Source organism: Poecilia formosa, unplaced genomic scaffold, assembly GCF_000485575.1.
Source record: "Poecilia formosa unplaced genomic scaffold, Poecilia_formosa-5.1.2 Scaffold158, whole genome shotgun sequence".
Taxonomy (NCBI): Eukaryota; Metazoa; Chordata; class Actinopteri; order Cyprinodontiformes; family Poeciliidae; genus Poecilia; species Poecilia formosa.
In genome coordinates, this window is record NW_006800097.1 from 199,896 (window position 1) to 213,748 (window position 13,853).

A 13,853-nucleotide genomic window follows, 5' to 3' on the forward strand; every position below is an offset into this window, starting at 1 on the left:
TCAACTGACTACCCCTCCCCCCACCCCCCCGACAGCACCGTTCCGACCCGGTCTCGGTGGCTCATAATAAATGTCAAACTAAGAAGCTTCCGTTCCGCGCACCGCCTGTTGCTGCTAATCAAAGATCGTAGATCCACGTTCTTTGAGCCAATATGGCAAAAATTGGTCGGGACTTTTTCATATCCCGTGAATATTGGTCGGGACATGTCCCTACCGTCCCTACCCAAACCTACGCCCATGACGTACCCTCATGAACAGTTGAAAGTCCGTTCTTACCGAGGTCACAAGGACTATATAACAAGATTTTAAAAAGTCCCTTTGGGAGGATTTGATCTCAAAAATTGTAACGGGTTATTTATTTGTATAATATGACAGTGACAAGTTTGGTGTTTTTAAAAAAATGTATTCTTTCCAAGACTTGATTTTGGACAATTCATGAAAATACAGCTTCTGCGAATTTCAATAAATTGTCCAGTTTAACACAAGAATTACTTTCACATTTATAATTGGAAATGAAATACTTAAAGAAATATAATTTCTAAGTAGAAACACCTTCAAATTAATGTGATTACGTTTTTATTGCTGATTATAAAAAACTTAAGTTAATAGAAATTTATCACCGCAAATTACTTTTTCAAGCTTCTGTTACCAGTGAAGCTTGAGTCACCTTCATCAGATTATTTGCTTATAAATATTCATCTCAAATGTCAACAATAACAGATGATGGCCAGCGTGAGTCATGCAGTCGACTGATTACTGCCTTATTCCCTAGATTTGCAGGGGATCCATAAGTAGGGAAAGTAAAAAAAATTAGATTTAATGTTTTTCCAACCTGCATCTGGCCAGAGTTGCTGTTACACAACTGGATGATTATTTTACAATAACTGCTAAACACTGATTAATAAACTTGTTTCCTTTATTATCATAATCAGGTATATCAGGTAAGATACCAGCATAGAAAGAAACAAAAAAATGTAGGAATATCTTTATTAGAATAACAAAAAAACAAGCAGATAATCAGGCAATAACTCCAGGAAATTGGTTCTAAGACTGTCTAATTGAAAGCAAATATTACCATAATTTAATCTTTTTTTTTGTTTGTTTGTTTTTTTTAAGAAGAAGAGGAGACAGTGAAGAGGACAACATGGGAATGAAGAGAACCGCCCGTTAAACCGGCAGCTCCCTCTGTCTGTTAGTGGAGCTATGCTACTCCGAAAACTCCTTCGTAAGTTTTAAAGTATGGATATTTATGGATATTCTGGATGAACTGAGTGGATAGATGAAGCTACAGGGTCTACTTTCTCACCTAAAAACGAATTAAAATGAGTTTTTGTGACAAATTAATAGTGGTTAAAGTTTAATACATTTGTGTACTCACTTTCTCTATTTACCGCTGCTGGTGGCGCGTTGCATTGTGGGATATCTTGCTGGCTCAGGTCCGCAAAAGGATACATCCATGGACGTAATATAAGGGTAGATGCCTCATGGGACAGCAGCCCAAGTACTGTTCTGCTCTCGCCTATTGGAGCTGAAGAGATTTAGGGCGGCCATCTTGGAGCGGTCCACCGCTCCACTCAGCTTTATATATTTGGCAGGCACAATAAAGTGTCAGCGCATTTAATGGATCATAACACGCTGAATAGTAATCACATTGCCACGTATTTAAATTTTAGGCATACAGCTATTAAAACTGCATGTATAGGAATGTATAGTTTAGCATATTTAAATAATTTTGGTGGAATACAATATTTTAATATATCCTCCTGACCAGTGTTGTATAGTAACGAAGTAAAAACACTTCACTACTTTACTTAAGTATATTTTGGAGTACTTCATACTTTCCTCGAGTATGAACATTTTTGATAACTTTCACTTTTACTTCACTATATTTCCGAACTTAATTGCATACTTTTACTCCGATACATTTTCAATGTGTGGTTTAGTTACTCGTTACAAAAAAGCGAGAAAGAGAAACGCCAGTGTTTTGACCCCACCTACTGATTGACTGCAACAAAGTCGGTCACCTATTGCCTGGGCTTGTTCATCACCACCAGTAGGATACACCTGTTTGGCTTCTCCCATTAAACACAAAGCAAGTCTCGTGATCAGCAGCAGCCACATGTCCCTAATGCCACACATAATGACCAGCTGTGTGCACCAATAGTTTGTGAAGTGGAGTAATTGTAACAGCTTTTTTTTCTTCATGTTGGCTGCATTTTCTGTACTGATTATTTATTTTTCTCATTTTCAGCGCTGACCTTATTTGAAGGGAAAACTTAAAAGCTTACAAAAACTTTGTATTTTCTGTCCTGGAGGGGATACTAAGAAGCTGGTTCAGTTGTAAATCAGGTTAAGTTAACCTTGTGCTATAGTGTGGTATAGTTAAAGCACCTAATTTTCTTAACTAAATGATGCCTGCAGGTATATCTATTAGCAGGTTTAATTTTGCCTGCACTTAGTTGTGTACATTACTTTAAGTGTATTTGACAAGTTTACCAAAATATAAAGTCATTCAAACTGCATTTGCCTTGTTTTACTTTTTACTTATACTTTTCATTACATTACTTGAGTACATCCATTTTTACAGTAATTTCCATACTTAAGTACAAGACATTTCAGATACTTTAAGACTTTAACTCAAGTAACACTTCAGTCAGGGACTTGGACTTTTACCAAAGTCATATTTTGGAGAGGTACCTATACTTTTACTTGACTCTGAGATTTCAGTACTTTATACAACACTGCTCCTGACTACCAGTAGTTCATTTTTGTCCTCTGTAGAGGACATTTCTAAACTTGAATATCTCCCACCCCCTGCATTCTACTGAATTAATTCCTTTTGGTATCTGGAGAGGACATTTAGGGTTTTTCAATGATACCACATATGAAGGGGTGGGACTTTTGTTTGTATCTTTTTCTAATACATAAAAATTGCGTTCGTCAGTAATAACACATTTTATGGGAAGAGGCAAAGTAAGTGCATAAAACCTTTTATTACCTTACAAAGAATGTGGGATTTAAAAAAAATGGTGATTGGACAATATTTTTTTTCCTGGTACATCATAAATACATACATACTTATCTGTTGTGACAACAATATTTACATGTTCATTACATTTTTACACAATCTAATAGCCTGGAAATAGGACAGTTTTGCAGAGCTTTTTCTGGTGCTGCCTCTCTGCAAACCATCCTCATCTCTTTATCTTTTGGAAACCTTTAAAACAAAAGCGTGATATCTGGGATGTCTACACAAAAACATTGTCCGAATGAGGTCCATGTTATTTTATTCATAAACTGTTATTTAGTGAGTCCATTGAAGTTATTTTGTACTGGCTGATCTGCACATAACTGTTATAACAAAGCAAAGATAAAAAGGCAACGGTTGAAACTAAGGAGTCTTGTTGCCTTCTTAAGCTGAGCACTCAGAAAAACGTTACACTCACTATTTTTGATCTTCATATTTCAAAGAACATAAAACTCCAAATTTGATTAAGATTTGTTGATAATGATAATTAACCAAAGCTACTGAAATTGTGATCAGGCCTGTTTGAAACATATTCCTGTCATCAAATCTCCGGCTGAAGACCGATAGCTAACATTTGCTGTCATTTCGCTGGTGGGCATAAATACAGCACAGTAATATTACATTCACAACATACTAACAATAATATGTCATTCTTACTTCTTATCTCCCGGTCCCTGACATCAACAGTTCTTAGATTTAAACACGAATAAGCCGAGCAGAACTGAGGCATCTTCTGCTGTTTTGGTTCAGCAAAGTACGAGGGTGTACCGCTCCAAGATGGCCGCCGTATTTCCTGCTCCGGAGCAGCCAATGCGGGGTCTATCTTTATATTATGTCTATGGATACATCTATGCATCCTTGATGAAATGGGCGGAGCAAGAAGACATCCAGGCACTTTGAACGTTCTTGCCTGGATAGAACAGTACTTGGGCTGCTGTCGACATTTCACGAGGATGCGAGAACACAAGAACAGACAAGAACTTATGCTAATAAAACTAAAATAAAAAATATGTGTGCATCGCTAGCTGTGGACTGATCGGTTAATATGAGAGCATGGATTGCCTTGCTTGCGCTTTTGACTTTTGAGACTTCCTAACTGCATCATCTCACTTTGGATATGGGAGAACGATGCGTTCAAGGCAGAATAAAAGCTTGGATATCTGAGCTTTGTGAATCTTTGAGACTATTTTAGCTTCATGTTCCTGAGAATGTTCTGCATGTGGGCAAAAAGTTTACCCAAAACCATGACAAAAATGGGTTAATTTGTTACAAAACACGTTTGAATGATTATACATACAATGAATTCCAACTGTTTTGTGACATATATTTTTACATACAGTGATTTATTTATGAAGCTCAAGCACAAATTCAAGCTGGGTACTCTCTACAACCTTACCTGCATCATCCAATCGCTTTGTTTCCGCCGCAGCCAAACAGCCACAGGTCCTTGCTCCGCCTCAGCCAATCATTGCTCAAGAATCCATCTATAAGGTTCCTCATACAAGGACCTCCCAGCTTCAAGCCCCCCTCCTTTCTGGTTCCCTCTCCACCACAAGTATCCGGGTCCGGGGGGAAGACGACCCTAATCCTCACCCTCAGCTGTCCATCCAAGCTGGGGGTGATTCTCGGCTTCTGCTGGGTCTGAATGGCAAAGAAATTTAACCTTCAAGTCAAATAAATCTAAGTTTTGCTTTTTCTCTGCATGAATTTTCATATTTAGTTTTAGCTGGATGCAATTATTTACCAACTGTGCCACTGTGTGTGGGCTGCACAGTGGTGCAGTTGGTAGAGCTGTTGCCTTGCAGCAAGAAGGTTCTGGGTTTGATTCCCAGCCCCAGTCTTTCTGCATGGAGTTTGCATGTTCTCCCTGTGCATGCATGGTACTCTGGTTTCCTCCCACAGTCCAAAAACATGACTATCAGGTTAATTGGCCTCTCTAAATTGCCTCTAGGTGTGTGTGTGTATGCATGGTTGTGTGTCTCTGTGTTGCCCTGCGACAGACTGGCGACCTGTCCAGGTGACCCCACCTCTCACCCAGAACATTAGCTGGAGAGGCACCAGCAACCCTCCTGATCCCACTGAGGGACAAGGGTGTAAAGAAAATGGATGGATGGACAATTATTTGTTTTATATTGTGTTTAAATAAAGTCATTTGTAAATGACAATTCATCTGTCATAAAGTTAAATTTTTAACTAATTCTAGTTAGAATCTTCATAAATAAAATGTTTTATTTTATGTAGTTTCATTTTTTTCTCTGTCTACAGGTAAAATAGTCTTAGTGTTGCTATACTGTCACAAAACTTGTTTGATCAGATATCTTCCTGTGATGCTGTAATTATTGTTAAATGCTTTTTAATTTACTATATAAATAACTTTGGCTTGACTTGAAAACATCCTTCTCAGTTGTTTATTTTTCTTAATTTTTGCTTAACTTTTAAAACATGATTTTGCTCACAAAGTTTAAAAACATAGTTTAGCTATTAATTTTTTTAATTCAGCATTTTTTGAGTTGGTCTATGGTGTATTTTCTTAACAAGCAGATGTCTTTAATTTGTATATTTGCATTCAAAATTCAGGTTTGACTGTTTTTATATACTGATTAACTTTACAGTGAAGTGTGACTGATATTCTAAAACTATTATTAAAATACATATCACAGCTATATCAAAATGTCGTATTTATTTGTTGTATAAAAACAGAAGAAAAAGGGGAGGAACCTGTTACACTGATATCTGCCTAGCAACTAATGACAGTTATTTTACTTTTAAAGAACTCGATTGGCTGACAGCTATCAGTCATCTCAATCCTGGTAAACCAAACATTGTCTTCTTAATGTTGCTCAATAATCCATCAAACTTTCACAACTGAAAGCTGCTATAAAATTACAATGAACCAAAACTCATTTAAACTTTTCTTTTTTTTTTCATTTACATTTTTACTCACTGCAATATTTCTACACTGGATCTTCTGGAGTCCCAGACTTCCCAGCATAGGTGTCTGTTGAGAATGTTGACAATATTAAGTCATTGTGACAGTAGAACCAACAGAAATATATCCAAACAGGAATAGATCTATTTTACATTGGAGGATCCACAGAACTGGGAGAGTCGGACTCAGGTCTGTTTGGTGAACCAGCAGCTCTTTAGAGCAAACGTTGAAACAGCAAAGCAGCTGTTCAACTGAAGGTTAGTTCATGTTTGTCTCTTATTGGATGTATCTAATCAGAAGTGGGCCACAAAGCAACCCTGGACAGAATTTTGTCCCAATTCCAATTAAGTAATTATTTAATTAAAAGGCAGGAAATAAGCTGGAGACAAGAATATTTATCTGGCTTTCTCTAGTAATAATTATTTGGTGATATGTGGCCCTCTAACACATATAGCATGAATAACTTATTACATAAATTTATGGCGACATCACTATAACTATTATTAATAGTTAACCATAAAATATAGCTTTTATCATCAACTACTACATTTATCAGTTATTTTATCTGAAATAAACATAGATTTACCTTTTGTGTCCTTTCATAGTATTGCTTTTGTGAATTTGGGACTCATTCTTGATAAACTACAAATTTGAAGTTTTGACATTCTGTGTGAAGTTGTCAAATTAACTGCTGAGCGCCCCCTGCTGGATACCTGAAGCAGCAGCACATAATAGGGGCATTGTAGATAGAAAACGAGAAGTAAAATTACGAGAAAAAAAGATTTTGACATTATTCTTAGAAATTTTCTAGAAAGAATTTTTATGTTTCAAACGTCAAAGAATTTTAGACTTTTGGAAATGTTCAGTTTGAATAAATTAAAAATTTTAAAATAAATGCACAGTATTTATATGGCATTTTTGTAAAGTTTCAACTAAAAACCTGGAGGTTAGAGTCCTTGTCAAATGGCGTTTTTGACTAAAGTCCCAGAGGGTTAGAGTCCCAGTTAAACAGCGTTTAACTGAAGTCCTAAAAGGGGTTTTAATGTTTTTATCTTTTATAATCTTTCTTTTTTCAAAATCTCTTTCTCTGTCTTACTGTTTATTCAATGTCACATGCTGTTTTTTTTAATTATGTAAAGCACTTTGAAATGCCTTGCTGCTGAAATGTACTATAAAAATAAAATTTGATTGATTGATTGAAAGTTTGTTACAACAGTGACAGTGTGTTCATTCTGTTTTTATATCTTTTTGTGAACCTACTTGCATTGATTACCTGTCACTTATCTGCTGTTGCACTGGAATTTTCCCAATAAATTAATTTCTCATTCTAATATCTATAAAGCAGGAAAAAAAGATTTGTTGTTGGAGGTGTTTGTTGTTCTAACCAGCACTGGCTCTTCCAAGAAAATATGTCAGAACGAGTCATACAAAATAATTTCAGTCATTAAGTTCAACATTTGCTCAATAATTTATATTGAGTTAAAAAGAAAAGAATCAAACTAAATGTTCAGTTTGGTCTACTGAGTATTTGCCACCATTGAGCCACAACTATTTTATATCAATTTTAATCAAAATATGTTATATAATATAAAAATATTCTGTTAATGTACAGCTGTGAGTGGCATGATGAAACTGAACAAATAAATGGATATAAATTATGACGGAGGAGATTTTCTAGTGTTTGACCTGAAGAGAGATGGATAACTGTAAACAAACACAAGTGGGTCCATGACACATATCTGATTGGACAAATTAAGGATTACCTCATCTAGATTTGCTCTCAATAGCCAAAGAAGGATGTGACTATCAGAGAAGTTCTCTGAGAACAGGTAGAAATCACACAAAATGGTGATTCTCTAAATAAAGTTACAGATAAAACTGTAAACTGTTCCTTTACACAGGTCTTCCCTGAGTGTCTCTCCTCCAGAAGTCTCCATCCTCTCCATTCAGTTGCCACACTACAGGTTTATATCCTAACAGAAATTTGATGTTCTGGAGGAAAGGAGAGGAGATTCATGATGGAGCATTCAAAGGAGAAAATCTCTCCAACAATGACGGGACCCTGGAAATGAGTGTTGATCTGTCATCTGTTGCACTTGAAGACTGGATGCAGTGTGAATGTGAGAAATTCTAAATAATTTTTTTTTTTAAACCATTAAATATAAACTAAAAATAAAGGGAACACTCAAATAACACATCCTAGATCTGAATGAATGAAATATTCTCATTGAATACTTTGTTCTGTACAAAGTTGAATGTGCTGACAACAAAATCACACAAAAATCATCAATGGAAATCAAATTTATTAACCAATGGAGGCCTGGATTTGGAGCCACACACAAAATTAAAGTGAAATGTTCCCTTTATTTTTTTGAGCAGTATATTACAAGCAATTTATGGACAAGGGGTGAACTGTTTATTTTCAGTTGAAGTCATATCAGTAAAAAATATTCTACCAGAATCTTACAGAAAGTGATGTTGTGATTATCATGACCCTGTTCAAGTGACCTCGTCTCTCATCCGTTACCTGCTGGAGAAAGGTAGCAGGTAACGAGCTATCTCCCATTAACCACTGCCTCACAACCCCACTAGGGACAAGGGTGACAGAAAATGGATGGATGGATGGATGGATGGTCTAAATGTGTGATGTGTAAAAACCACTAGAGGGCGCACTTCACCACAGAAACGTACTGTACTCATAAATGAACGCGGTGATAATTATTCAGTATTTAATAGGCCAAATATTAAAGTCAGACGTCTAATAATTAAAATATTCTAATTCAACAAATACAACTAGAAATTCATTCGTTCTTGTTTTACCAGGAAACTGAGACTAAAATGCAACTTAAAGTCATATCAGTGTTAGAAACAATTAGCAGTAAAATCCGCCAATACTAGGAGAGACATGAAAATCTCTCTAAGGAGCTGAATGCCATCAAAACGCGTCAGAGTCTGAGGTCACCACCTGATACAAAACGCAGAAATAGTTTCAGTTTCGATGACAACCCCTCCAGGGAAATTTAACCTGGATTTAGGTGACGTTACAGACAGATGTTTTTTGTCATTGGTTCATATTCATGTTGACGCCCCTTTTAGATTCTAGATGAGCGAAATGCTCTGTAATTTGAAGCTCAGTCTGTGAATGTGACCAACTGAGATGGTTTGCTGTTCGATGGTCAAGATGATGAAGTTTGTGTTTTTGGTTCTCGTGGGAATCCACAGCACTGCAGCTGGTAAGTTAGAAACATATTTTTATTTTTATATTTGTTTGATTTGAATGGGTTAAATTATTATACATGTGACAATGTATAATAAAATAAAATCTAGTAAAGTTCTGGTTTAATATGTAGACTAATAACCAAACAATTAGCTTAAAAAATGTCCCAAACACATCTTAACGTTTAGGCAGTTTATTTAGAAAAAAAAAGCAGATTTAAGGGATTATTTGTTTTCTCTGTCATTTACTATTTAGTAGATCGTACATGTTTTACAAAACGATGCAGGGAAGTCAGAAAGATATTAACTTGGAGGGGAAAAAAATCACTGGTCTATTGAAATAGGACATTTGATTAACAATACATCTGTTGTTAATCAACAGATGTATTGTTGATTAACAATAAGATTCGTTGCTGCTCTTAGTGGACAATACCAACCACTTTAAAACATAAACTATGGGTCTAAGTGTGCATTAGCAGCTGCGCCATGCAACAGTGAGCAGGATGAAGACTGGCATTTAAAAGGCTGGGAATCATAATGTAGAAGGTGGAGAGGAGAAAAAAGGCGAGCCAAAACAAAGAGCCTCAGCAGACAGTCGCTTTTAATTGTCCAACGTGACAAGGCGAAGCCCGTTTTCGGACCGACGCTTTCGTCGGGCCTTCTTTTCCTGTGTTTTCACTTTGCGGGGTTCCTTGAAACCCGATAAGTGCCACACAGAGGGAAGGTGCATGAAATTGCACCTCATGCGATGTGCAATTTTTTTATTTATTTGCTTATTTATAATATCAACAGTGACAAAGATTTTCTTTCTGTTTTAATATCAACTATTTTCTCACCAGAAAACATGCTTAATAAAATCCAAGTTGAATGTGATGTTAATTTTTAACAGTATTACTTTTATTTTTAGAGAATTTTAGCATTTGACTGAATTCCTACAGCTAACATTTCAAGTCTTCTATGAAAAGCAACCAAACTCCATTTTATTTAAAAATGCAATAAAGACATTTGAGTTGCTTTAATTTAAACAGAAGAGACTAGAATCAGGATAGAAACTACCAGAAAGGATTAGATATGCAGAAAATATGGTGCAGATTTGGTCTGACCTCTGTATGTATAATATAACTTTTAGTTTTTATTTTAGCATTTGAAATCTTTCACAAGCTGCTGTCAGTGTGTATCTAGATTATTCAAAATAAAAATAACATTTAGGATGTGCAAACTTAAATATTAGAGGAAACTCAAGCTTCAAAAAATAATAATGGAAGAAACCAAAAAATAAAAACCTCTGAAATTGATATGTTTTTAAAATTTAAACTATAATTAAACAGTAGAACCATTTAGTTGCACACTTATATGCAACATACTGATATATCCTAATAAAGCAAAGCTAGCTGTTTAAAAATAGAATGGTGTAAAACAATGTAATAAATATATGGCTCATAAAATGTTTGTGTTCAGTAAATACGTCCCTCAAAAATCATCAATGCAATTAAAATCTTTCTGAATTTTTTTTTATATTAAGATTTAATGTCATTATTATAATTGATAAAGTTGCTTTTTGATTTGTTGAACTTGTTGAAAATGTTTAATTATTTTGTTGATTCATAAAATCTTAAATCACTTTGTCTGTTTTTCAGTGACCCACTCTCTGAAGTATTTCTACACTGGATCCTCTCAAATCCCAAACTTCCCAGAGTATGTGTCTGTTGGGTATGTTGATGGTGTTCAGATCACTCACTATGACAGCAACACTGGGAAAACCGTGCCAAAACAGGACTGGATGAGGGACAACACTGATCAGCAGTACTGGGAGAGACAGACTGGAATCGGTCAGGGTCACCAGCAGACCTTCAAAAACAACATTGAAGTTGCGAAAAAGCGCTTCAACCAAACTGGAGGTTTGTGTTGATTTCACCATTTATTGATAATTTTTGTTGTTGCTTATGGGAAGTAGGACACACTCACGCACCTACGTGCGCGCACACGCTCACACACACACACACACACACACACACACACACACACACACACACACACACACACACAAAAGAACCTGATATGTCGAGACTTTTTGAGAATATGAATTAAAATTAAATTAACTTTGATTGATGAAACAGTTATTTTGCTAATACAATCACTTATGTCGTTTTACCAAGATATTAACCTGCATTAATTAACAAATAAGTAAAATAAATTATTTAGAAGATCCAAACTGAGAAATGGAGAGTTTAAACAACAACAGTTTTATCATTGTTATGGAAGTTACTGTTAATAATGAATATTATGCATATTTTCAGCCATTTTCAACATTATGTTGAACCAAAGCCTTTTCATTGTATTTACCACTAATGAAGCTCTTCTGTGTTACCAGGTTTAAAATAGTTCAAATACCCTAAAAAACTAAACCGGGTCTTTTCTCAGTGACGTCTCTAGGATTCACCACATATCAGGGGCTTATGCCCCAATGCTGAGGGAATCTGTGTTCGCTGCATGATGAAACATCTTCAGACAAAATGTCTCAGAAGTTATTTAAATTAATTTACAGAACATTTATAAGAACCTGATCCAGTTTCTATTTTTTCTCTTTCTTGGGAAGATTTGTTGAGCCTTTTCTTTCCTTCATTTTTAAAATGTTTATGGTCAAAACAACTTCAGGAGTTTTATCCATAAATGAATGAATATCAAAGATGTAAATAGATATAAAAGTCATGATATAAAAGAATGTATGCATATTTTGTTCTATAAATTTTAGTACTAGAAAAATAAATAATTTCACTCTGACATGAAACAATAAATGTTCAGAATCTGATGCAGTAGTTTGATCATGTGCAGCAGAGAAACATCCAAGTTTGATGTTTCCTTCCGTTTTAGCTATGATAAAAACAGGAAACACTAACAATGTTCCCAGCATTTAGACACTGTGGCATCTTTTAAAAAAGGTTTTTAAAAAAGCATGTCGTTAGTTTTTTATGAAAACCTTTCTGAGTCTCCATACAGAGAGACACGAATGAGAAACAGAGAAGGAATCCTGAGTAGAGATGTGGATCCAACCAGAACAGATCAGTGTTTTTTTTTTTTATAGAAATAAGACTAAAAACATAAAGCAGAGAAACTTCACAGAGAATTTGATGTTTCCTTCATTTAATTTAAACTCTGATGCAAACAAAAACAGCAAGATTGTTCCAAGTTTTTTAGCTTTTAGACACTTTGGGTTGTTTAGATATTTACTGAATAAAAGAATCTGAGATAGTTTTTGTTGAAGGCCTAACAGCGTCTCCATCCACACCAATATGAACGAGAAACAAGGTAGGAACCTTGAAAAATGGAAGATCTGGGTCCAACCAGAACCGATCAGATCAGTGGTTTTATCCTCTGTGGTTCCTCCAGGTAGATGATCTGGTTCCTCTCAGGTTTCTCCAGGTAGATGATCCGGTTCCTCTCAGGTTCCTCCAGGTAGATCAGGGGTGGCCAAGTCCAGTCCTCGAGAGCCACCATCCTGCAAGTTTTAGAAGTATCCTTACTCCAACAGACCGGGATCAGCTCTACAGAGGCCTGATAACGAGCCAGTCATTTGATTCAGGTGTGTTGAAGCAGGGATGCATCTGAAACTTGCAGGATGGCGGCTCTCGAGGACTGGACTTGGCCACCCCTGAGGTAGATGATCCGGTTCCTCTCAGGTTCCTCCTGGTAGATGATCTGGTTCCTCTGTGGTTCCTCCAGGCTTCATGTCTCTCCTCAGTCCACAGACTGAAGCTCTGCTGCTGGACTCACCCTGATCCAGACTGGGAGAGGAACTGGACCAGCTGGTTCTCCTCTCCACACACCAGTCGGCCCAGTTTGAGTTACTGGTGGAGTTAGTGTTTGTTCCCAGTTTGGTTCTGGTTCTGCTGGTAGCAGAGCTGCAGGATGTTTAACAGTGAAGGTTATTCTGGGATGTTTGGCCTTAAAGCAGCAGAGAGATCAGAGCTGAGACCCGATCAGAGCAGCAGCAGTGATGATCCTCCAGAACCAACCAGAGAGGACCTTTAATTAAACTGGGGAAAAACCTCATTGGTGGAAAGAAAGGTCCAAATCTGTTCTGGTTCTGTTTCAGTTCAGAGTTGTAGAAACATGACCCGGTTAAAGCCCGGTTCAGTCTCTCACTGCAGCTGCTGGTTTGTTGTGGATCAGAACCGATCAGTGCAGCAGCAGAACCAGAACATCCGTTAAAGACGCAGCTTTTCTCCTAAGTCTGTCCAGAGACGGACAGAAACGAGACGGGGACAGGACGCTTTGTCTCCTCCATGCTGGTAGAGACGAGTTGCACCTTCTGGTGCCGCAGCAGAACCAGCAGGTCACATGACAGGAACCAGAGAGGAACCTCAAACCCAGGCCCGGTTCTGCTCTCAGTCGCTGTGAAACACAGGAAACCAGGAGGAACCGGGTCCAGTGGACAGAAGACGTCCTCCTCCATCCAGTGGGTCAGCAGAGCAGCTGGACCGACCTGCTGTCAGAGGGAAGCAGAACTTTGAGCTGCTGGAAGAAGATTCTGCTCCAGAACCAGCAGATGGGATGAAACTCTGGTAGAATCAGAGAAACGGGTCAGAAACTCTGGTAGAATCAGTGAAACGGGTCAGAAACTCTGGTAGAATCAGTGAAACGGGTCAGAAACTCTGGTAGAATCAGAGAACCGGGTCAGAA

The 13,853-nt window shown here is 36.9% G+C and overlaps 2 protein-coding genes and 1 long non-coding RNA gene across 4 annotated transcripts in view; all 3 read left to right on the forward strand.

Moving 5' to 3' along the window:
- Window positions 1–4,748, forward strand: part of LOC107837612 (uncharacterized) — a 7,168-nt gene extending 2,420 nt beyond the window's left edge. The window contains exons 2-3 of one of the 2 annotated variants that reach the window (XR_001663649.1): window positions 1,117–1,225; window positions 4,458–4,748. This is a non-coding gene — a long non-coding RNA (uncharacterized LOC107837612). The remainder of the gene's footprint in view (window positions 1–1,116; window positions 1,226–4,457) is intronic. The other variant, XR_001663650.1, reaches the window with a different exon arrangement.
- The window catches only part of LOC103146392 (H-2 class I histocompatibility antigen, Q9 alpha chain-like), a 285,415-nt gene that overhangs the window by 25,984 nt on the left and 245,578 nt on the right, over window positions 1–13,853 (forward strand). The window lies entirely within an intron of this gene.
- Window positions 9,061–11,109, forward strand: LOC107837610 (class I histocompatibility antigen, F10 alpha chain). Its single transcript, XM_016677547.1, has 2 exons — window positions 9,061–9,190; window positions 10,811–11,109. Exons 1-2 carry the CDS (start codon window positions 9,115–9,117, stop codon window positions 11,080–11,082), a joined length of 348 nt encoding a protein of 115 aa, XP_016533033.1. The 5' UTR covers window positions 9,061–9,114; the 3' UTR covers window positions 11,083–11,109.

What these genes read in the sequence shown, in the direction of transcription:
- LOC107837610 (XM_016677547.1), top strand. Translation starts at nt 9,115, where the DNA reads ATGGTTTGCTGTTCGATGGTCAAGATGATGAAGTTTGTGTTTTTGGTT. An exon ending in AATCCACAGCACTGCAGCTG is followed by an intron (nt 9,191 to 10,810) that starts GTAAGTTAGAAA and finishes TCTGTTTTTCAG; the next exon opens with TGACCCACTCTCTGAAGTAT.